At 43.7% G+C, this 24,228-nt stretch overlaps 2 protein-coding genes across 5 annotated transcripts in view; one reads left to right on the plus strand and one right to left on the minus strand.

Annotated features, from left to right (window-relative positions):
- Window positions 1–5,907, plus strand: part of LOC106568438 (melanoma antigen recognized by T-cells 1) — a 17,935-nt gene extending 12,028 nt beyond the window's left edge. For both annotated transcript variants that reach the window (XM_082960545.1, XM_082960544.1), the window contains exon 5: window positions 346–5,907. In XM_082960545.1, coding sequence (XP_082816671.1) covers window positions 346–414 — 69 coding nt within the window. In that variant the 3' untranslated portion in view covers window positions 415–5,907. The remainder of the gene's footprint in view (window positions 1–345) is intronic.
- LOC106568436 (putative bromodomain-containing protein 10) lies at window positions 1,234–19,743 on the minus strand. 3 transcript variants are annotated; one of them, XM_045692558.2, is made up of 8 exons: window positions 17,841–19,743; window positions 15,985–16,185; window positions 14,205–15,763; window positions 11,210–11,280; window positions 11,022–11,111; window positions 6,254–6,369; window positions 5,963–6,126; window positions 1,234–5,791 (listed from the first exon to the last, which is right to left on the minus strand). In XM_045692558.2, the coding sequence occupies exons 1-8, from the start codon at window positions 18,548–18,550 to the stop codon at window positions 2,226–2,228; spliced, it is 6,477 nt and encodes a 2,158-aa protein (XP_045548514.1). In that variant the 5' UTR covers window positions 18,551–19,743; the 3' UTR covers window positions 1,234–2,225. The 3 variants fall into 3 exon arrangements, with proteins under 3 accessions (XP_045548514.1, XP_013994239.2, XP_045548515.1); XM_014138764.3 differs by having other exon boundaries at window positions 11,013–11,111; XM_045692559.2 differs by having other exon boundaries at window positions 11,013–11,111; window positions 15,985–16,256; window positions 17,841–17,999.
- Window positions 19,744–24,228: the final 4,485 nt, after the last annotated feature.

Here is a 24,228-nt window from a genome sequence, read left to right on the forward strand (position 1 = left end):
CTTGAGGGCTTTTTCCACGACTGAGACGAACCAAGCTGTACTGAGCTGTCCGATGCATCCTTCATAGTTGCTGAAATCATTCCGAAAAGGACGATGTGAAAAGAAAATAAGAAAATATTCAGAGACTGCAGTTGAAAACTAGCCAGCTGGCTAGAAATTGCATTTTTACAGTAATGTTGACTACTGTGCAATGTACCTGTAAAACTAAATGTCATAACGTAAGCGAGCTCAGTTTGGTTTGGCCCAGCCCAATAGTGTGAAAATGGAAATAGTATTTCAATCATCAAAGAGTGGCTTATCCTGCTTGTTTTCTAAATGGTGTGTGTTTGACTTGATGTGTTTCAGGTTCCCAATGCCCCTCCTGCATATGAGACGATATCATCAGGACCCCTACCTCCTCCCTACTCCCCCTAATAACAGTCCTCTGTGGATAACCAAAAAGATGAAAACTATTTACATTTACGTCATTTAGCAGACGTTCTTATCCAGAGCGACTTACAAATTGGTGCATTCACCTTATGATATGAACTTAATGTGTTGTCTTATTTAAACTCTATATCAATGAAGAAAAAGCTTTTGATGAAAATACTATTAGCACTCTATATTTACAATTACACGATTTACCATATTTTACTCGTTATTTTTTTCCTATCTTGTATTTTTTTTTTTTTTTGGTGTATTTCTCCAAAACTTGTTTTGTGTGTTATGTGTTCCTCAAGGTTATATTTCTGAAGGTTGCTCGGCAAACAAGACCCTTCTATCAATACTTGAATAAGAGTATATTAATCGATTACAACAAAGTCGTACTTAGGAAATTGCTTGTTCATTTAAGATAACCAACGTAAAAAAAAAAAAAAAAAGTATATCTGCAATTGAGAATCCATAGTAATTTAACGCCGGCTTGATCGTTGGCTTATTATTTCAACATGTACTTATGAAAGGATTTGAAAAATGATGGAATGGTTATCCCCTATAAAATTCTGCAGACACATTACAATAAAAATATAAAGTTTACCAAGGGTCTAATTCAAATTAACACCACAAAACCCTCTATGGAGGACAGTTACACCAGTTATTTTCAAGCAGAAATGTCCACAGTCATGCAATGAAAATGTACCAACTAAATACTTTGAAAAATCTATATGGTAGGAAAAATAAATAAATGTAAAAATATATATATATATATATATATATATGGGCTTCAACATTTCAATAAATCATTTAGAAGTTGCATTTCAATCATGTGAAATACCAGTTTATTTTCCAAATAGTTGATGGAAATAAGACTGATCCAATGTAATAAAATGTAGACACCGACATGCCTCTTGAGTAGGCAACACATCAGAAGAACATATATAACAGGTCAGAGGGAAAGACCTAAGAGTGTGGTAAACAGAATAAAAACAAGTGTAGTTCCAATCTAAGGAATTCAATTGATATCATTTCAAAATGATAATTAATGTCAATGAAACGCATTACAATCACATTCAAATCCATTTGTCTACCCTTCAAACCAAGCAATATACAACATATTTATTACTGGCCGAGAAAAAGTTTCAAAAAAGAAGTCCAAATTGATCTTGAAACTTTGAGAAGGAAACCCTAAAATGCTGTTTGCTTTAAGAAATAGAAAACCCATCAAAAATACACTGCCACCTACATTTCTTGAGCAAACTGTTTGAGTCAGCTATAGAGGTTTATCTAGTGTCGCTTAAAGCTGCAATATGTCACTTTTTGGGTGACCTGACCAAATTCACATAGAAATGCATTATAGATCTGTCATTCTTATTGAAAGCAAGTCTAAGAAGCGGTAGATCTGTTCCATGTGCGCTCTCTCTATGCCTCCCGTTCCTAAGTTTTGTTTTTGCGTCAAACAGCTGAAAATACAATATTTTTAGTTATGGAAAAGTATTTCACAGCAGTTTAGATGATACAATGATTCTCTACACTATACTTGCTTGTTTTGCCACAAACTCAAACTAGGGGAACTATTAGAATTTTAGCAACCAGGAAATGGCAGAGCCATTTCTGCATAGTGCATCTTTAAACACACTTAGATATGCAAAGTAAAAATACAGCTCAACCAGGCAGTTTCTCAACCGACTACCACCTTCTACCAAAAATATTCTAGAATGTTGTAGATATTCTAGAGGCGGTCCAGAACACAAAGTTTGCTGGAATATGTGTCTTCTTCATCACATACAATGGTACTGGCTTTCAGTCTTTCAGTTGATAGGGCCACTTCTGTCAGTCTGGGTAGGCATCCAGGGATTGTCAGTATTTACAGGAGGCAGGGGCAGCACTCTCCCAGTGGATTTCGGAGTTAGACTCAACGTAGCCAAAGGCTTGTTAGCCATCTCTGGCAGGCCTGTGTTGGCGGTAGGGCCTCTAACCGTGTTTAAAACAGCACCATCAGGACTCACTAGTAGCTTGGTGGTGGGGCTGGTTGTTTGCACTGCTGATGCAGGCATCTGTGAAGCCTGCAAAGGGCACTTGCCTAGGCCCAGTATCTGCTGCTGCCAAGGATTGGATAAAACAATGGGCATGCGGATAGTCTCTGCCGACATCACCGTCCTGACAGGTTGAGCAGGTGTCATGATTACAGTGCTGTTGGATGGAGGCACAGTTGCCACAGGAGATGTTTTGCTACCGAAGGCACCCCCAAGGGGCGGTACAGTCACCACAGGTAGAGACTGCATCCTGGAGAAGGTGCTCCAGATCGGCGGAACAGCTACCGTCGGTAGGACCTGCATCCGTGTGGAGACCGCTCCCATAGTTTGCACGAATGACGTTATCTGCTGTGTTGTGAGTGGTGCATAGTTGATGCCAAGTCCCGTGTTCAAAGGGAGCTGCTTTGTTGGGCTCTGTAGAACTTCTGCTGTTTGAGCTGCGCTGGAACTTGCTGGCACGGAGGAAAGTGACAAGCCGCCCATCCCTTCCGGTTGAGTTAAAGGTGGAGCTGCCACCACATTAGCTAGGCCAGTAAGTATGGTGGCCGGAGCAGGGAGCCGGTGTAAAACTGGTGGAGAACCGTTGGTGGTGGTGCTGGTGACCGATAGTGGAGCTCGAATCTCCATCGTCTGGCGAGGGACAGTGAAAGAGACCGGGAGATAGGGTCCAACTTTCTCAGCGGACGGCGCTGCAAGGGTTAGTGATCTAAGTGCTGCTTGTTGAGGCTGGTGCGTCCTTGGTTGTGTGGCCATTCTGGGGCCTTGTGCAGGTGTGGGTAGCCCAGGTAACGTTGGCCCTCGAGGGACACCGGTCGTTGGGCTCGCTCCCCTGGGACTAGGAGCTGCCACAGGCACTGCAGGGCTGGATATTATGAGGACATGCTGGCCAGGCCCAAGGCCTTGAGGGGGAACAACAAAACGGGTGTTGTTGAGCAGAATCTGTGTGCCGCCTGCAAGCGGTGCAGGGGTGTTAATGACAATCTTCTGTTGCACAGTTGTGGTGGTGGTGCTGGTGACAGGATTGGTATTACCAGCCGGCCGCACTGCAGTGGACTGCTGAGTTGATCTAGTGGCAATTGGAGACTGTGGAGTACTTATTTGAGGAGGTGTGGTGACCCCGCTTACACAGTGAGAGTGGTGAGACTGAGAAACCTGGGCCGGTGGTGTGAGAGGGGATGTTTTGACAAGGCCTAGCGGTGTAGTGACCGGCACTGGTAGTTGTGGGTTGCTGGTGATTAAACCTCTGATTATCGAAGACCGTGGTTGCCCAGTTACCTTGCTAAGATTGGGGATCACAGAGGACGAAGGGATGCCTTGTAGTTGAGATCCAGTCAGGCGTGTGGAAGAGGGCAAATGTGCAGTGCTAGTGATAAGGTGAGACGACGTGGTTGTAAGAAGTGCAGCCTGTGTGCCAGACACAGATGTGCTTTTTAAAGTAGATTGTGCAAGTGCACTTTCCTGTTGTGGTAGCCTTATCGGAGATCCTGGAAGCAGATTGATGCGCTGGACCTTATTCAAGGCTCCGAAGTTTGCACTGCTGATAGCTTGACCAAAGTTGAGTCCGATCTTCATTGCTTCATTGGGTATTGACGTGGTCAGGGATTGTGCCCCAGACACTGAAACATGTCTTGGAATGCTACTTGTTGCGTGGGATGCCTGGGCTGGTGATTGGCTGATGAACATCAACCTTTGCCCTGGAAGAGCGGAGGGAGCTGTAGTGGAAGTGACTTTGGTTGCAGCCATAGAAGTGACGTTGGACGAGGGAGAGACCAGGATGAACTTAGTGAATGGGGACCTCTCATCTGGACATACCCTTTTCAAAACAGGTTTAGTGACACACTGGACCAGAGATGTCTGGGTGGCGCCTGCTGGGTTACCAGGTACAGTGACGATGCTTTTAGGTAGCTGTGAGTTCACAGCAACTGTAGATGAGACGTTGCAGCCCTGGTTTACAGCAACGGTAACAGCAGAGCCCACTGTCTGACCTGTGGCCTGAATGCCAGCAGTGATCGAAGACTGGCGTGCAGTTGTTGAACTCGTGACAGTTGAAGACCGTAATGGTGACGGTCTTGATTGCACCTGGGCTACAGTCGCGCTTGTGACCACTGGGACCGTGGGGGCAGCAGGGGGAGAGGTCTTGGACACCAGGAAGGCTTTGAACTGTGGAGAGATGATGACGGGACTGGCAGGTAACAAACCAGATGTACTCTGATCGGACATTTGCACCTTGACTACTCCAGTGTTGCCCCCCCTAGTGGTGACTAGGATGGACTGCGAGTCCCTTATACACACGGTCTTCAGCTCTTGTTTAGGGACCGGAGGTTTACTGGGATCAGTAAAAGCTGTGCTAGTGGGGTTGGATGGTGATCTATTTGGTATAACATTTTGGGTAGTGCTACTCACTCTCGGACCAGGGAGTTGGACAACCTTGTAGCCTGTTGTAAGAGAGGTTGTCTGCAACCTAGAGGAGTTGGTAGGAGAGGGCGTAGCTCCCTTTAGCGGTGCCACTTGTTGTATGGGGATCCGGTTGTCATGACTTTGAGGCATGGTGAATCCAGAGCTTTGTGACAGTGTAGTGGACGCTTTGGAAGCTGGGACCTGGATTGTCCTTGGTTGCTGGGGGTGACTCTGACCCTCTGACTTTTGAATGAGCAAGTTCGAAGGAAGGATGACCACTTGCTGCATTAGCTTATCCCCCGTTTTCTGGTCCAGGATTGGCTGCACTGCGATTTTCATAGGGCTTCCAGCTTTTCTGACCAGACCCATGCCCTCGGGCATCTTGTAGACAACCTGTACAGGGGTCTTTGGTATGGGCGTGGTATGGGACATCTGTGTGTGTTTAGGTGTGGGTGTTGTTGGTTGCGGTAACTGTTGAGAGCTTTGTGGTAAAAAATGTTTAAGTTTGGTAGCTTGCAGGGAAGAAGCACAGGCTAAGCTATGCCCCTGACCAACATGGCTGATAACACCTGGCTGATGATGAATTAAAGTAACTTTATTACCAACATTCTTAGCCAGCAGGGTATATAGCTGAATGGGTTTGTGAGTCCTTTGGACACCAGCCATCGGAGTAGTTATAACCACTGGGCTTGTTTCTCCAACCTGCTGTGCTGCTGGATTCGCTTCCCTGGATCTGTTTTCCACTTCAGCTTCAGGGGAAGTCGTCAGTTCGTCACTGTTGATCCTGCCTCTCTTAATGAGGCTTGAGTTCTCATCTAAATCACTCTGCAGACGCTTCAAGCCCCGAGTGGAAGGCCTGTGCTCGTTCAAGGTCAACATCTCTTGTCTGGTTACCACAGTGAAGCTGCCTCTCAACGCCTCTGTTCCATACTGCCCTGAGTCCTCTGAAAAAAAGACACACATTCAATGTATTTCAACTTGACTGTCAACTGACAATGATTTTACTGATACAAATCGTTTGTGATTTCAATGCAATTTATAATAAATAGCCTACACATGATATGCTTTTCCATAATGTCTTACTGCACTTCACCCACTAATAAAACACAAGTTACCTCCCGCCCACAGCATCCTCTGATCAGCCTGATCCTGCTGTTCCTCCTCTTCAGTCAGTCTGGTGTTTTCAGTGAACGAGGTGCTTCTATCCACATCCTCTCTGACAAAGTTGTCATAGTCAGGGTGCTTTTTGAAGTCGTCAAAATCCCTTTTCAAACGTAGCCTGTGGGGAAAGATTACGTCAAAATTATAAATAAAAGCCATCGAGGAGTCAATGACGTGTTATGCTAGACAGGTTTTGTAAACATAGTTTTGTGATATTATAACCGCCTTCAGGCGAGTGGTGATACCTGTTCCTATGGAAAGCCTTGACCAGTTTGGGTTCCCATGGGGAGAGCTCGTTGAGTAGCCTTATGAGAGTGATGTGTAGATCTTTCACGGCTTCTTTCCTGAAGCACCACCTTCCCTGTAAAAAAACAAACAAAAACACACAACATCAAGAATAAAAAAGCCCAATGGTTGAGAGCACATACCGCTGTATTTTGTATTCTCCCACTCATAGTAGACAATCCATATATATAAACTCAGCAAAAAAAGAAACGTCCTCTCACGGTCAACTGCGTTTATTTTCAACAAACTTAACATGTGTAAATATTTGTATGAACATAAGATTCAACAACTGAGACATAAACTGAACAAGTTCCACAGACATGTGACTAACAGAAATGGAATAATGTGTCCCTGAACAAATGGGGGGTCAAAATCAAAAGTAACAGTCAGTATCTGGTGTGGCCACCAGCTGCATTAAGTACTGTAGTGCATCTCCTCCTCATGGAGTGCACCAGATTTGCCAGTTCTTGGTGTGAGATGTAACCCCCCTCTTTCACCAAGGCACCTGCAAGTTCCTGGACATTTCTGGGGGGGAATGGCCCTAGCCCTCACCCTCCAATCCAACAGGTCCCAGACGTGCTCAATGGGATTGAGATCCGGGCTCTTCGCTGGCCATGGCAGAACACTGACATTCCTCACTTGCAGGAAATCACGCACAGAACGAGCAGTATGGCTGGTGGCATTGTCATGCTGGAGGGTCATGTCAGGATGAGCCTGCAGGAAGGGTACCACGAGGGAGGAGGATGTCTTCCCTGTAACGCACAGCGTTGAGATTGCCTGCAATGACAACAAGCTCAGTCCGATGATGCTGTGACATACCGCCCCAGACCATGATGGACCCTCCACTTCCAAATAGATCCCGCTCCAGAGTACAGGCCTCAGTGTAACGCTCATTCCTTTGACTATAAACGCGAATCTGACCATCACCCCTGGTAAGACAAAACCACGACTTTTGCCAGTCCTGTCTGATCCAGCGATGGTGGGTTTGCGGCCATAGGCGACATTGTTGCCAGTGATGTCTGGTGAGGACCTGCCTTACAACAGGCCCACAAGCCCTCAGTCCAGCCTCTCTCAGCTTATTGCGGACAGTCTGAGCAATTCGGGCAGTTGTTGTTGCCATCCTGTACCTGTCCCGCAGGTGTGATGTTCGGATGTAACGATTCTGTGTAGGTGTTGTTACACATGGTCTGCCATTGCGAGGACGATCAGCTGTCGTCCTGTCTCTCTGTAGCGCTGTCTTAGGCGTCTCACAGTATGGACATTGCAATTCATTGCCCTAGCCACATCTGCAGTCCTCATGCCTCCTTGCAGCATGCCTAAGGCATGTTCACGCAGATGTATAGGGACCCTGGGCATCTTTCTATTGGTGTTTTTCAGTCAGTAGAAAGGCCTCTTTAGTGTCCTAAGTTTTCATAACTGCGACCTTAATTGCCTACCGTCTGTAAGCTGTTAGTGTCTTAACGACCGTTCCACAGGTGCATGTTCATTAATTGGTTATGGTTCATTGAACAAGCATGGGAAACAGTGTTTAAACCCTTTACAATGAAGATCTGTGAAGGTATTTTGATTTTTACGAATTATCTTTGAAAGTCAGGGCCCTGAAAAAGGGACGTTTCTTTTTTTGCTGAGTTTATATATACACCACTGTATTTTATATTCTCCCTCTCATAGTAGACAATCCATATGTATACACACACACTACCGTTCAAAAGTTTGGGATCACTTAGAAATGTCTTTGTTTTTGAAAGAAAAGCACATTTTTTGTCCATTAAAATAACATAAAATTGATCAGAAATACAGTAGACCTTGATAATGTTATAAATGACTATTGTAGCTGGAAACGGCAGATTTTTTTATGGAATATCTACATAGGCCCATTATCAGCAAACATCACTCCTGTGTTCCAATGGCACATTGTGTTAGCTAATCCAAGTTTATCTTTTTAAAAGGCTAATTGATCATTACAAAACACTTTTGCAATTATGTTAGCACAGCTGAAAAGTATTGTTCTGATTAAAGCAGCAATAAAACTGGCCTTCTTTAGACTACTTGAGTATCCGGAGCATCAGCATTTGTGGGTTCGATTACAGGCTCAAAAGTGCAACAAACAAAGAACTTAATTCTGAAACTCGTCAGTCAATTCCTGTTCTGAGATATGAAGGCTAGTCTATGTGAGAAATTGCCAAGAAACTGAAGATCTTGTACAATGCTGTTTACTGCTCCCTTCACAGAACAGCGCAAACTGGCCCTAACCAGAATAGAAGAGGAGTGGGAGGCCCCGGTGCACAACTGAGCAAGAGGACAAGTACATTAGAGTAGCTAGTTTGAGAAACAGGTCCTCAACTGGCAGCTTCATTAAATAGTACCTGCAAAACACCTGTCTCAACGTCAACAGTAAAGAGGCGACTCCGGGATGCTGACCTTCTAGGCAGAGTTCCTATGTCCAGTGTCTGTGTTCTTTTGCCCATCTTAATCTTTTATTTTTATTGGCCAGTCTGAGATATGGCTTTTTCTTTGCATCCCGGAGTCGCCTCTTCACTGTTGACGTTGAGGCTGGTGTTTTACGGGTACTATTTAATGAAGCTGCCAGTTGAGGACTTGTGAGGCATCTGTTTCTCATCATTTTTGAAGTTATTTTAATGGACCCCAAAAAAATGCTTTTATTTAAAAAGAAGGACATTTCTAAGTGACCCCAAACTTTTGAAGTTTACATACACTTAGGTTGGAGTCATTAAAAGTCGTTTTTCAACCACTCCACAAAATTATTGTTAACAAACTATAGTTTTGGCAAGTCGGTTAGGACATCTACTTTGTGCATGACAAGTCATTTTTCCAACAATTGTTTACAGACAGATTATTTCACTGTATGACAATTCCAGTAGGTCAAAAGTTTACATACACTAAGTTGACTGTGCCTTTAAACAGCTTTGAAAATTATGTCATGACTTTAGAAGCTTCTGATAAGCTAATTGACATAATTTGAGTCAATTGGAGGTGTACCTGTGGATGTATTTCAAGGCCTACCTTCAAACTCAGTGCCTCTTTGCATGACATCATGGGAAAATCTAAATAAATCAGCCAAGACCTCAGAAAAGAATTGTAGACCTCCACAAGTCTGGAACATCCTTGGGAGCAATTTCCAAAACGCCTGAAGGTACCACGTTCATCTGTACAAACAATAGTACGCAAGTATAAACACCATGGGACCACACAGCCATCATACCGCTCAGGAAGGAGACGCATTCTGTCTCCTAGAAATGAACGTACTTTGGTGCGAAAAGTGCAAATCAATCCCAGAACAACAGCAAAGGACCTTGTGAAGATGCTGGAAGAAACAGGTACAAAAGTATCTATATCCACAGTAAAACGAGTCCTATAATCGACATAACCTGAAAGGCCGCTCAGCAAGGAAGAAGCCAATGTTCCAAAACCACCATAAAAAAGCCAGACTACGGTTTGCAACTGCACATGGGGACGAAGATAGGACATTTCTCCAAAAAGTACACTGGTCTCATGAAACAAAAATAGAACTGTTTGGCCATAATGATCATCGTTATGTTTAGAGGAAAAATGGGGAGGCTTGCAAACCGAAGAACATCATCCCAACCGCGAAGCACAGGGGTGGCAGCATCATATTGTGGGGGTGCTTTGCTGCAGGAGGAACTGGTGCACTTCACAAAATAGATGGCATCATGAGGTAGGAAAATGATGGGGATATATTGAAGCAACATATCAAGACATCAGTCAGGAAGTTAAAGCTTGGTCGCAAATGGGTCTTCCAAATGGACAATGAACCAAAGCATACTTCCAAAGTTGTGGCAAAATGGCTTAAGGACAACAAAGTCAAGGTATTGGAGTGGCCATCACAAAGCCCTGAACCTCAATCCTATAGAAAATTTGTGGGCAGAACTGAAAAAGCGTGTGTGAGCAAGGAGGCCTACAAACCTGACTCAGTTACACCAGCTGTCAGGAGAAATGGGCCAAAATTCACCCAACTTATTGTGGGAAGCTTGTGGAAGGCAACCCGAAATGTTTGACCCAAGTTAAACAATTTAAAGGCAATACTACCAAATACTAATTGAGTATATGTAAACTTCTGACCCACTGGGAATGTGATGAAAGAAATAAAAGCTGAAATACATTTACATTTGTCATTTAGCAGACGCTCTTATCCAGAGCGACTTACAAATTGGTGCATTCACCTTATGATATCCAGTGGAACAACCACTTTACAATAGTACATCTATATCTTTTTTGGGGGGGAGGGTGGGGGGGGGGGGGGGTTAGAAGGATTACTTAATACTATCCAAGGTATTCCTTAAAGAGGTGGGGTTTCAGGTGTCTCCGGAATAAATCACTCTACTATTATTCTGACATTTCACTTTCTTAAAATAAAGTGGTGATCCTAACTGACCTAAGACATGGACTAGGATTAAATGTCAGGAATTGTGAATAACTGAGTTCAAATGTATTTGGCTAATGTGTATTGAACTTCTGACTTCAACTGTATATACATATATATATATAATATATATATATATATATATATATATATACACATACACACACACACACAAATACACACACGTGTTCCTACAATATTTTTTTTTTACCTGTATCGATGTAATCCTTCCATACTGTATGTAATAGTTACTTCTGTTTATAATGTATTTTTGATAAAGCACAATCAAAATTCCAAAATCAAATGTATTTTATTACTTTACGAACAGATCTCTTTTTGGTGCTCTCCAGCTCATCCAGCTCATCCTCCGTCCTGCTGATGAGTTCCCTCAGCTCCTCTAGACTGGTGCACACCAACTGAAGAGCGAGGGACAAATCATCACTCATGGATTCAAATTGCATATCAATTCATATTCCATATTTTGCATCAAAACCAAACAAACTGTGGGGTTTACCCTGAATGCAGGTTGAACTGGGAGTTGAGGTTTCTTTTTTGAAGCCAGCTTCCTGGACTTAAGCTTCCTTCCTGCGAAGGAAGAAGATTATTCTATTGAGTAATTCAGACATAAGTGGGGCAAAGCATTATAAACAAGATTACATCTCGTTAGGGCTGACCCAGTTTAGTCAACTGGTCGATTGTTTGGTCGACCGAGATTTCTTTCGTTGAGCAGTTGCAACATACATAACATACATATAGTACCAGTCAAAAGTTGACACCTACTCATTCAAGAGTCTTTATTTTTACTATTTTCTACATTGTAGAATAATAGCGAAGACATGAAAACTATGAAATAACATATGTAGTAACCAAAAGAAAAAGGGTTAAACAAATCAAAAGATATTTTATATTTGAGATTCTTCAAATAGCCACCATTTGCCTTGATGACAGCTTTGCACACTCTTGGCATTCTCTCAACTAGCTTGACCTGCAATGCTTTCCCAACAGTCTTGAAAGGAGTTCCTACATATGCTGAGCACTTGTTGGCTGCTTTTCCTTCACTCTGCGGTCCAAGTCATCCCAAACCATCTCAATTGGGTTGAGGTTGGGTGATTGTGGAGGCCAGGTCATCTGATGCAGCACCCCATCACTCTCCTTCTTGGTCAAATAGCCCTTACACAGCCTGGAGGTGTGTGGGTCATTGTCCCGTTGAAAAACAAATGATAGTCCCACTAAGCCCAAACCAGATGGGATGGCGTATTGCTGCAGAATGCTGTGGTAGCTATGCTGGTTAAGTGTGCCTTTGAATTCTAAAAAAATTACAGGCAGTGTTAACAGCAACAACAAAAAACACCCTAACACCTCCTCCTCCATGCTTTACGGTGGGAAATACACATGCAGTTATCATCCGTTCACCCACACCGCGTCTCACAAAGACATAGCGGTTGGATGCAAAAATCTGATATTTGGACACCTTTCCTTCAACGTGATCAAGACAGAGATGATTGTGGACAACAGGAAAAGGAGGACCGAGCAGGCCCCCATTCTCATCGACGGGGCTAGAGTGGAGCAGGTTGAGAGTTTCAAGTTCCTTCCTCGTCCTCCAACCGCAAGGCACTACAGAGGGTAGTGCGTACGGCCCAGTACATCACTGGGGCCAAGCCTCCTGCCATCCCGGACCTCTATACCAGGCGGTGTCAGAGGAAGGCCCTAAAAATTGTCAGACTCCAGCCACCTCAGTCATAGACTGTTCTCTCTGCTACCGCACGGCAAGTGGTACAGGAGCGCCATGTCTTGGTCCAAGAGGCTTCTAAACAGCTTCTACCCCCAAGCCATAAGACTCCTGAACATCTAATTAAATGGCTACCCAGACTATTTGCATTGCCCCCCCCCCCCCCCTCTACACTGCTGCTACTCTTATTATCTATGCATAGTCACTTTAATAACGCTACCTACATGTACATATTACCTCAATACCGTAGTAGAGACAGCAGTCTACAATGTGTCCTCACATTGACTCTGTACCGGTACCTCTGTATATAGCCCTGCTATTGTTATTTACTGCTGCTCTTTAAATATTTGTTATTTTTATCTCTTACTTTTTTGGGGGGTATTTTCTTAACTGCATTGTTGGTTAAGGGCTTGTAAGTAAGCATTTCACTTTATTCGGCGCATGTGACAAATAAAATTTGATTTATAAAAATGGTGTACAAGACAGCTGTCTGATTGGTGCCCGTCTGAGTGGACTAATCCATTGTGGAGGCTGTGGGGATGGAACAGTCCATCACTAAGACATGCTTATATACTGTAGGCTACTGTATAAATCGATCGTTCATTCATTTGTTCAGGTCTTCACACAGCATATGAGTCATTCATGATTTCAAATGTAATCAAGCATTTTAAGTTTTTAAACATAATAAAGCTAGCCTTGAATAATTAACTTAAACAATAAATAAACCATTCCATTTCAGGAAATTACATTCACGAATGAATGCAACTGTTTTTAGTCTTCGCTGTAATAAAGGCTTGATAAAAAAACATAACAACAGACTCTGGTATGCTTATAATTTATTTAGTGTTGTTTAAACTGTTCCAAAACAGCCAGAAAAAGTAGATTGTAATCTAACAGCATCTGTTTGGAAACATAATATGCAGGCAGAGCTTGTTCCTTACCTTCTTTTTCTTCATCTCCAGTATTTAACAACTAGTCACATTTATTCCACACATCTGACTTCCCCTTTACTTCCTGAGAAACCAGTACACATTCCCCCATTTCCAGTTTGTCACGTCTTCTGCATCCATTTTGCTGTCATGGTGTTCACAGTTTGTTATAACCAATTTATTGATGCAATTATGATATGCTATAGGTCAGGCCCTATTGGTCACGTGCATGTGATGCATACATGTGTCACGTAAAGAGAGCAGGGTTTGAGGGAATAGGGAATGTTTTTCCTAAACAAATGAGGGATTTCTGGTAACAGAACTTCTCAGTCAGAAATGGCTGTAATTATGTTACAGCTTCAGCAACACGGACAGCATGATAAACACTGTTGATGTTCTGTGGTGGTCGCTACAGCAGGGAGGAGAGAGAGACAACGGGTGCTAGTCACACAGTCACTCGCTGTCATTTTTTTTTTACCACAGCGCAGCAAGTCTGAGCCCGGCCAGGCACAATCAAATCACTTGCTGGCCGGACTCCCTCTAGTCATTTGTGCATCTTAATTATTTAATCAAACAGTGCCCTTAAAGCCTCAGACAAGTTCAGTGAATATAGTTGATTTGATTAACACACATAGGATGTGTCTATATGGAAAAATACACGTTTAAAAATCGATTGCTCGAAAGAACAGATGACTCTTGGTCGACCAAGATTTTTTGGGTTGTTGTTGGGGACAGCCATACATCATCATTGAACAAGTGCCAAGTCTCTCAGCTGTGATTTTACATAGGCCTAATTTAGCCTAACAAAATGTCAAATATTGATTTACAAGACAGGTATTCCTTTTCCTTACCCATTTTTCGTTTTTTCCTCTTGTCCTTTTTCTTGAGGGCGGTCGCAGCTCTCCTGACAGTGGATTTAGCTGCCTTGGCCTTACAGAGTGGGCTCCTGTCAGGTCTGCGCTGCCCACCTGCTGCATGTAGTTCCCCCAATTCCCTAGCTTTCTTCCTTTTCGTTTTCTTAACCCGAATCCTGTCCATCCTATTCTTTGTCACGTTCACCTTGCGTGGGTGGCCAGCACCAGAGGGTGACGTTGTTGATTTCTTGTCCGTGGCACAATAGCAGCGATGAATGTCTTGTGACTTTGTCCCCATTTTAGTGAAACATTTTGGACAACATCTTCGTCCCTCAGTGAGTTTGTTCCTGTCCACTTTAACATGGACATCATTCAGTCTCATGGGTACAGTGACACCAGGCCTGCTGGTATCTGTTGCCCTAGCAGGGCGAGCAGGGGACTTCCCTGTATAGCAGTGTTCCCCCACACTGAGACGCGGCTCACATGACCCTGATGATACGTCTGACCCCTCTTCCTGCTTCACCTGACGTCTATTAGGCCTATATTCCAATTCCTGTGGCTCTTCCTTCACAATCCCTCTGCCCACAAAGTCCTTGATAGGTGAAGAGGGCCCAGTAGAGCCAGTGAGTTTGTTCTGATTAGTAGGCTTACAGTCCTCCTCATCCTCCACCCCCCATGTGTGAAATTGCCCAGTTCCACCCCTGCACATGTCCCCTTTAACCCTCCCACCACTCCGTCTGTCAGAACTAGGTTTCTCCTCAGACGACTCCTCCATTGAAACCAGGTGCTCAGAGTCCTTCTGATTGTCAGAGTCCTCTGATAGCCCCTCGTCAGGCTCCACCCTCTTAACCCAGACAGCTGGTAAGGGGAAGTCAGAGGGCATACTGACACTCTGGCAGTAGATGCGTAGGTCCGCCCCGCAGAAATGCGGAAAGTGTATGTAGGCGTTCTCGTTCCCGTCGTAGCCCAGGATGGACTCTCGGCACTCGTGGATGGGCTGGCCCAGCACAGCGTCCTGCACGTCCTTCTGGGTCTCATACACGTTGTCACACAGGCCTTTGAGCAGCCACACGCGCTGGATGAAGGGTACGAGATGGAAGGGGTTCTCCTCCAGGGGGCTAACCACCCCGACTGTCCTGAAGAACTGATGGGATAGGCCCAGCTGCTCAGCCATCCACCCCTGGTCCTCCGCCGTACCCATAGCGTAGTACCAGCCTTGCACCCTCTGGCGGAGCTCGGACTCCCAGCGGCAGTAGGTGAGGGCTGGGCGACGGTGGAGCGTTCCCCTCCTCTGGGGCGGGCAAAGAAGTGAACTCATGATCTTGGAGAGGAAGATGCTGCAGCGAGGCATGAGGAGGCACCGCTCCAGCTCAAAGAACACTATCTCTGGGAGGTTGAGAGCTGCCTGAGCCAGGCAGAGGAAGTGGCCGATGGCAGGGAGTTCCCACATGGTCTTCAAGGGGGTCTGGTTGGCCTGGGAGAGAAGACTGCGCTCCCACTCCTCCACCTCCTTGGCTGAGGTCTCCTCCGCCTCCTTCTTATCTAGCTCCCGCTGCCTACAATCAGAAATGAAGGATGAGTTTATGAACCAGATGTCCTACTAAACACAAACAATCACACAGAATGAAGTATTATTATTTAAAATGTTTAATGTAATTATATTGTCACAGTTGTCGGGATTAAGTAGTCTATGGAATTTTCAAGTTTTATTCTGACCATGGAGGGAGTGGGAACATAGAAAACCCTCAGGCACTGGAACATTCCATCCATATCTTACCTCTTCTCTTCCTTGACTCTCTGCTGCTCCTCCAGCCTGAGTGCCTGGATCATGATGGACTCATTTCCCCCCACTGTGATCGTAGCCAGGCTGCGAGGCACTGTCCTCCGTCTGGCAGAGGTGCCTACGGGCCCCCTCTCATCCTCGGTCCCCAAACGACCCTTGGAGGTCACTGCCAGAGTGGTCTTCTCTCGCAGCGTCCTGGTTGGGTAGGTGGATACAGACACAGCATCATAGGGCTAGTTAGGGTCCCAGTCATTTCATCAAGGGTCCTGAATGAAACAGACACTACTGATGTTTGAAAATGTTTTACTTTTAGTTACTACTACAGCAGCAACTCAAGAAAGAATCCATACCATTGAATATGTGTATTTTAAAATGTAGATGGATGAATGCATGTACAATATGTAGGCTGTGTCATGAATACTTGAACGAATATATGTACCGTGCATTCGGAAGGTATTCAGATCCCTTGACTATTTCCCACATTTTGCATTCAGACCTTTTGCTATGAGACTCGAAATTGAGCTCCGGTGCATCCTGTTTCTATTGATCATCCTTAAGATGTTTCTACAACTTGATTGGAGTCCACCTGTGGTAAATTCAATTGATTGGACATGATTTGGAAAGGCACACACCTGTCTATACAAGGTCCCACAGTTGACAGTGCACATCAGAGCAAAAACCAAGCCATGAGGTCGAAGGAATTGTCCGTAGAGCTCCAAGCTAGGATTGTGTCGAGGCACAGATCTGGGGAAGGGTACCAAAACATTTCATCAGCATTAAAGGTCCCAATGAACACAGTGGCCTCCATCATTCTTAAATGGAAGAAGCTTGGAACCACCAAGATTCTTCCTAGAGCTGGACTCCGGGTCAAACTGAACAATCGGGGGAGAAGGGCCTCATCAGGCAGGTGACCAAGAATCCGATAGTCACTCTGACAGAGCTCCTAAGTTCCTCTGTGGAGATGGGAGAACCTTCCAGAAGGACAACCATTTCTGCAGCACTAAACCAAATCAGGCCTTTACGGTAGTGGCCAGAAGGAAACCACTCCTCAGTAAGGCACCTAAAGGACTCTCAGACCATGAGAAACAAGATTCTTTGGTCTGATGAAACCAAGATTGAATTATTTGGCCTGAATGCCAAGTGTCACATCTGGAGGAAACTTGGCACCATCCCTAAGGTGAAGCATGGTGGTGGCAGCATCACTCTGTGGGGATGTTTTTCAGCGGCAGGGAGACTAGTCAGGATTCTTGATGAAAACCTGCTCCAGAGCGCTCAGGACTTCAGGCTAGGGCAAAGGTTCACCTTCCAACAGGACAACAACCCTAAGCACACAGCCAAGACAACGCAGGAGTGGTTACGGGACAAATCTCTGAATGTCCTTGAGTGGCCCAGCCAGAGCCCGAACTTGAACCCAATCAAACATCTCTGGAGAGACCTGAAAATAGCTGTGCAGCGACGCTCCCCATCCATCCAACCTGACAGAGCTTGAGAGGATCTGCAGAAAAGAATGGGAGAAACTCCACAAACACAGGTGTGCCAAGCTTGTAGCGTCATACCCAAGAAGACTCGAGGCTGTAATCGCTGCCAAAGGTGCTTCAACAAAGTACTGAGTAAAGGGTCTGAATATTTATGTAAATGTGATATTTCAATTTATGTTTAATTGTTAGACTGTATAATTGCAAAAAATTCTCAAACAGTTTTTCCTTTGACATTATGGGGTATTGTGTGTAGATTGGGGGGGGGGGGGGGGCAATTTAATCAATTTTAGAATAAGATTAAAATAACAAAATGTGGAAAAAGTTCAAATGTCTGAATTGTTTCCGAATGCACTGTAGGTATGTAAGGCTTACCTTGACAGCAGTGTCAACTTCTGCTCAAGCATTATTTCCAATTTCTGTGCCTGTTTAGAAATCCAGTGGTCAATTCCATGGTGCCTATAGCAGTTCTCTAGCATTAGCCTGAAGTCTGCTACAAACTCTGTGATTGTTTCATACTCCCGGCTAACAAACTTCTCCTCCATCCTTCTGAAACACATGGACTTCTTGATGTGACCCCTGACCCGGTCAGTGTGTTTTTCAAGGCCAATGGGGTGCAAGAAGGGGGTCATAATGCCTTTGTGCTTTTCCAGAAGAAAGCCATTAAATATCCTATAGGCCTGCTGTAACTCATAGCTAAGGTCTTCTTCAACTGTAACTGTGGTAGGTATGCAGACCTCTGACAATGACAGTTCGTTTGAGATTTCAGGCACCCCATCATGTCTTAGCGCAGGATTACTCATAGAACTACTGTGGGAAAGAACATAAACATTCTCCAGGGAGGTTCCGTTGCTGAGTCCTCCTTTGGTGACTAGGCTGCTGCGTTCAGTGCTGTGCCATTTGGAGTCTAATGATGATACAATGTGAACATTCTGAGATCCTGAACCCAGTTCATTCTGACAGTCTCGGTTGAGAAAAAATAAATGACTATTGTGGCCGTCCTTCTTGTCAGACAAGTCTTGCTTCTCCCCTGTGTCGTTTTGTGGCACCTTGGGTGGGTTAAAGGTTTCAGTTTGCACTTTCATGTTGCTGGCTGCCCTGTATTTCAATAGGAGGTAGCTAATTAACTAAAAAAAAAAAAACTGACTCTTTTATTGGCTAACCTTGTTAGCTAACCAGCTGACCGCAACCTAACATTAGTAAGCTTTGTTGCCATCTTTTTTTTAAACCAAATTATCATGCACAATTGGCAGTGGATATATTATATCCTGCCAAATACGGTCACATACATAACTTGGCTAGTCCTTCCTCGTTTTAACTCTTCAAAACATTCACCGGCAGGTGTAAGAATGAGTTGACGTTACAGTGCTACCTAGCTAGCCAACTAGCTAGCCTAGCTAGCCAAACAGTAGCTAGTACTAGCTAGCTACTTATGATTTAGTTAACTAGACAGCATTGTGAGATATGTTATGAACGTTCGTTTGACAGCGAACATTGTTATTTGTTCATAAAAATTATTAGGTTGGGCTTATTTAGCTAATCCACCACAAACTAATAAACATTAGTTGACAAGTAACAAAGTGAAGTTCAAAATTTGCCATATAGCTATTACCTAGTCTAACTTTTCTTTGATCAATTATCTGATGGGACTGATAGTCTAGATTCGACAAATATAGCTAGGTCAATTTACAAGGCCATTACTCATACCTCACAATCAGCGCTTTAAAGGTCGCGTCCGATACAAGCGGTACAAACTGCTAGTTAGCTGGCCAACTTGTTAGCTAGCAGCTAGTTAGCCGGCGTTGTACAGGCAGTGTGGCTGTGTCTCCTTCACAGCCTATCATTGAGCTCATTGTTTCCAGTCAGAGGCCTGCGTCTGCAGTGTCCGACGCAACGTTATCAGGGGACATTTTAGGCAACACAGCGATGAATCATTGCTATGATGAGCCAAGGAAACTAGTTTAGCTAGAAAGATAGACAGCTAAATGAGAAGATCCATCAATTCAGCAAGCTTGCTAGGAAGCTAGCTAGCCATAGTTAGCCGGTTAGCTAACAATTAATATAAGTTCTCTAACTTCAACATTTTCTCAAATTAAACTAACTAGCATAAATCTAGCTAGAGAACTTTCTAACTCAACTGAACAGTCTACAAAGTTAGCCAGGTATCGAGTCCGTTACACCAGAGAGGCTATGCTAGCTAGCAAAAAAAATATTCCCCCAAACGACGTATCTTTGCATCGTCCTGGTGCGTGTAAGTGTACACCCTGACGTAGTCGCGTGGAACATATTTTTTTTATTTGGGTTTCATAATACTGAGAGAGTACTTATTTCCCTCTGGCAATATAATTACTTTACCAATGTTAACGAGTTGTTCAGACAAAATGTCGATGAATTATGGCCATATTTGTATACCCTAAGATTACAAGGAGAGGTGATGAGCCTTGGCAAGCACACTTTGTAATTCTAACCTGTGCTCTTCAAGTTATTACCTGCCTTTTTATGCAGGTACAGGTGAAAAGCATGTCAGATGTCAATTTTACCACCGGCAATTAATGTGAGACTGATCGCAAGTTGACAAGTAATTTAGAGAGATGAGTCAGTCAAATTGTGCCCCTGAACAAGGCAGTTAACCCAGTGTTCCTAGGCCGTCATTGAAAATAAGAATTTGTTCTTAACTGACTTGCCTAGTTAACTAAAGGTAAAATAATACAGTTAATCACTGGCTACATATATATTCTTCTATAATGGCGGTCCGCAAACAAATGTTAAAGTTGCATGCTGCCACTTACTGTGCTGGAGTGTGTGGTCAATCACGGTTTACAACATTAAGGCCACATTTCTACATCCTCCTACCTAACTCAGTACTTCTGAGAAAATAAGAAAAGAGCCCTACTAACTTTTAATAGACCCTCCCACATCCCCTAAATCCCCTAAAAACCTCCCCTATCCCATCCAACCTCAATGACCCTACACATCAAACTTTCCCTCTCTTCAGACATACTTATAACAATATAACAACACATGTTCCAGCGTTTCATCGACCATACACTCCAGACACAAACCATTCACATGCTTGCCATCCAGATGTAATGACGATTTCAATGTACAATGTCTTAGGTCAATCAAGCAAACACCACCTCTTCCTTCCTAATATGACATTTGAATCTTGGTCCACCGACCTTTCTTTGGAGAGCATATAAATGCCAGCCCTTGTGCTCAAGAGTTCCATCTTTTCTGCCACACATCTATCAATATGTCTCTGATCTTACATTTGGCCTCACCTCTACCCAGTGGAACATTAATATGAATTATATCTTGTTTTAAAGCTCTTTTGGCTATCTGGTCTACAATTTCATTCCCTTCCACACCCGAATAGGCTGGGACCCAGCACAATCTCACTACTACACCCAGTCTCTCAATTCTCCATAAGAACAGAACGCCTCCAATAGTAGGTCACTCCTATTATACTTTCCAGATGATAAACTATTCAATGCAGACAGAGAATCTGAGCATACTATAATTCTGACAGGTTGTACGTCCTCCACCGACTGGAGGGCAACTACCAATATTTTATTTTCTCTACCAAGGTTAGATCAACAACAGGATCTGGTAGTAACCACGGAGGAACATCCCCTATCACCACAGAAGGGCCAACTTCCAACTCCCCCAAACCACTCTCATCAGCAAGCTTTCCAACTGTCCAACCAAAACCACTGCCTTGTCTACTAGTATATTCCCAGTCATCTAGAACTGTAGCAATGGGAAGGTCAATCTCACAGCCTTTTAGCCTAACCCACTAAGCTAATAACAATTTGGATACCATATATCCAAAGGCATCTCACTTGCCTCCACTAGTATGGCACATACAGATGTTGATTCAAATGCACCAATACATATCCTTAAAGCTATATATGTCACGTTCATTATAATGAGTGGACCAAAGCACAGCGTGGGTAGAGTTCCACATATTTATTTTAGTGCAACTTCACCGCAACAAATAAACGAACGTGCAGTTCGTAGCGCAAATAGCACTAAACAAAAACAATATCCCACAACGCAGGTGGGAAAAGGACCACACTAAGTATGATCCTCAATTAGAGGCAACGATCATCAGCTGCCTCCAATTGGGAACCATAATCACACCAATATAGAAATTAAAGACTAGAACACCCCCTAGTCACGCCCTGACCTATAAAACACGATAGAGAACCCCGAGGGCTCTCTATGGTCAGTGCGTGACAATATACTGGATTCTGTCCTGCTTCTGAAGCCAAGTCTCTCCACTGTTCCATAAACGATACACCCGTAATCAATTGTCGTCCTGATCAGAGCTCCATAAATATCTAGCAACGATTGAATGTCAGCATAAGATTCACCACCTTCTTACACTTTGTTTCAACATTTATGACATAATAGTTCCATGTATATTGCTCATTGAACCATATAACCAAATATGTGTACTTACAAAACCTGGCTGTCCATACAGAAACAACTGTATATTATCAGCAACTTTTTTATTTGAGAAGAACATACAAGACTTCACCACTGACAATTTAAAACCCCAGTCAATCGACCATCTTTCAACATCCAACATAGCTTGTTGAATAGATTTGGTCACATGAGAGACATTCCTTCCCCTCTTCCAAACAGCTCCATCATCAGCATATAGGAAAGGCCCAATATCCCTACCTTCATTCAAAAACACATCGTTAATCATAATATTGAACAAAATAGGACTGATAGCACTGCCTTGAGAAATACCATTGTCAACTCCATAGGCATCAGATAAAATCGACTGTATTTTATCTCGAAAACTATTATTAAATAAGAGTGCCAAAACTCAGTTATACAATCTCCCACCAATACCAAGTCTTTCCATCTTAATCAGTAGGCGTTCTCTTCACATAGTGGCATAAGCCTTTTCAATGTAAAAAAAACAAAACACAGTAGCCATTACTTCTTTCATGTCCAGAGTTTTTTCAACTTCATTGTTCACCTTTACTAATGCATCCAATGTAGATCTAGCTATGCTCCAGGAAATATGACAATCTGTTGACTATCATCTTTTCCATCAGTTTACATAAGTCTGAGTTCAGTGCCATTGGAATGTAACTATCGGCATATGAAGGGTCCTTACCAGGATATACAAAAGGTAATATTACTGCACGTTTCCAACCAGAAGGTATAACCCCCTCACTCCAAATCCTATTAAAGAATCCCAGAAGAACGTGCATGACCTCATCAGCTAGATGCTTAAACATGAAACCAAGATTGAACTCTTTGGCCTGAATGCCAAGCGTCACATCTGGAGGAAACCTGGCACCATCCCTACGGTGAAGCATGGTGGTGGCAGCATCATGCTGTGGGGATGTTTTTCAGCGGTAGGAACTGGGAGACTAGTCAGGATCAAGGCAAAGATGAACAAAGCAAAGTACAGAGAGATCCTTGATGAAAACCTGCTCCAGAGCACTCAGGACCTGGGGTGAAGGTTTTTATCACGCGGACTGGGATATGTTCAAGGGTAGCCTCCGAGAATAACATTGACGAATGCACTGATACGGTGACTGAGTTTAACAGGAAGTGTATAGGGGATGTTGTACCCACTGTGACTATTAAAACCCACCCTAACCAGAAACCGTGGATAGATGGCAGCATTCACGCAAAACTGAAAGCCCGAACTACCACATTTAACTATAGCAAGGTGACTGGGAATATGGTCAAATACAAACAGTGTAGTTATTCCCTCCGTAAGGCAATCAAACAGGCAAACCGTCAGTACAGAGACAAAGTGGAGTCACAATTCAACGGCTCAGACACGTGATGTATGTAGTGGGGTCTACACACAATCACAGACTACAAAAGGAAAACCAGCCAAGTCACAGACACCGACGTCTTGCTTCCAGACAAGCTAAACACCTTCTTTGCCCGCTTTCAGGATAACACAGTGCCACCGACGTGGCCCGCTACCAAGGACTGTGGACTCTCCTTCTCCGTGAGTAAGACATTGAGTAAGACCAGCCGAATCTGGTAATGAATGGTGTGGCTGTTGAACAAGTTGAGGAGACTAAATTACTTGGCGTTACCTTAGATTGTAAACTCTCATGGTAAAAACATATAGATTTAATGGTTGTGAAGATGGGGAGAGGTCTGTCTGTAATAAAGAGATGCTCTGCTCTGCTTTTTTGACACCACACTCCAAAAAGAAAGTCCTGCAGGCTCTAGTTTTGTCTTATCTGATTATTGTCCAGTCGTGTGGTTAAGTGCGGCAAGGAACGACCTAGTTAAGCTGCAGCTGGCCCATAACAGAGCGACACATCTTGCTCTTCATTGTACCCAGAGGGCTGATATAAATAATATATATGCGAGTCTCTCTTGGTTAAGAGTTGAGGAGAGACTGACTGCATCACTTCTTCTTTTTATAAGAAACATTAATGTGTTGAAAATCACAAATTGTTTGCATAGTCAACTTACACACAGCTCTGACACACACACTTACCCCACCAGACATGCCACCAGGGGTCTATTCACAGTCCCCAAATCCAGAACAAATTCAATAAAGTGTGCAGTATTATATAGAGCCATTATTGCATGGAACTCTGTGAAGTGAACAGCCAACCTGGTTTCAAAATACATATAAAGCAACACCTCACGGCACAACGCCTCTCCCCTAGATAGTTTGTGTGTATGTATTGATATGTAGGCTACGTGTGCCTTTTGTCATTTTGTATTTATTTATGTAGTTCTGTCCTTGAGCTGTTGCCTA

The sequence above is a fragment of the Salmo salar genome, chromosome 13 (assembly GCF_965601325.2).
Source record: "Salmo salar chromosome 13, fSalSal1, whole genome shotgun sequence".
In the NCBI taxonomy this organism is placed as follows: Eukaryota; Metazoa; Chordata; class Actinopteri; order Salmoniformes; family Salmonidae; genus Salmo; species Salmo salar.

Bases quoted from the DNA above. Each gene is read 5' to 3' on its own strand.
- LOC106568436 (XM_014138764.3), bottom strand. From the start codon at position 18,550: ATGAAAGTGCAAACTGAAACCTTTAACCCACCCAAGGTGCCACAAAAC. The intron at 11,112-11,209 runs GTAAACCCCACA...CTCGCTCTTCAG, and splicing joins CAGTTCAACCTGCATTCAGG to TTGGTGTGCACCAGTCTAGA. The intron at 6,127-6,253 runs GTATCACCACTC...CTTTCCCCACAG, and splicing joins AAGGCTTTCCATAGGAACAG to GCTACGTTTGAAAAGGGATT.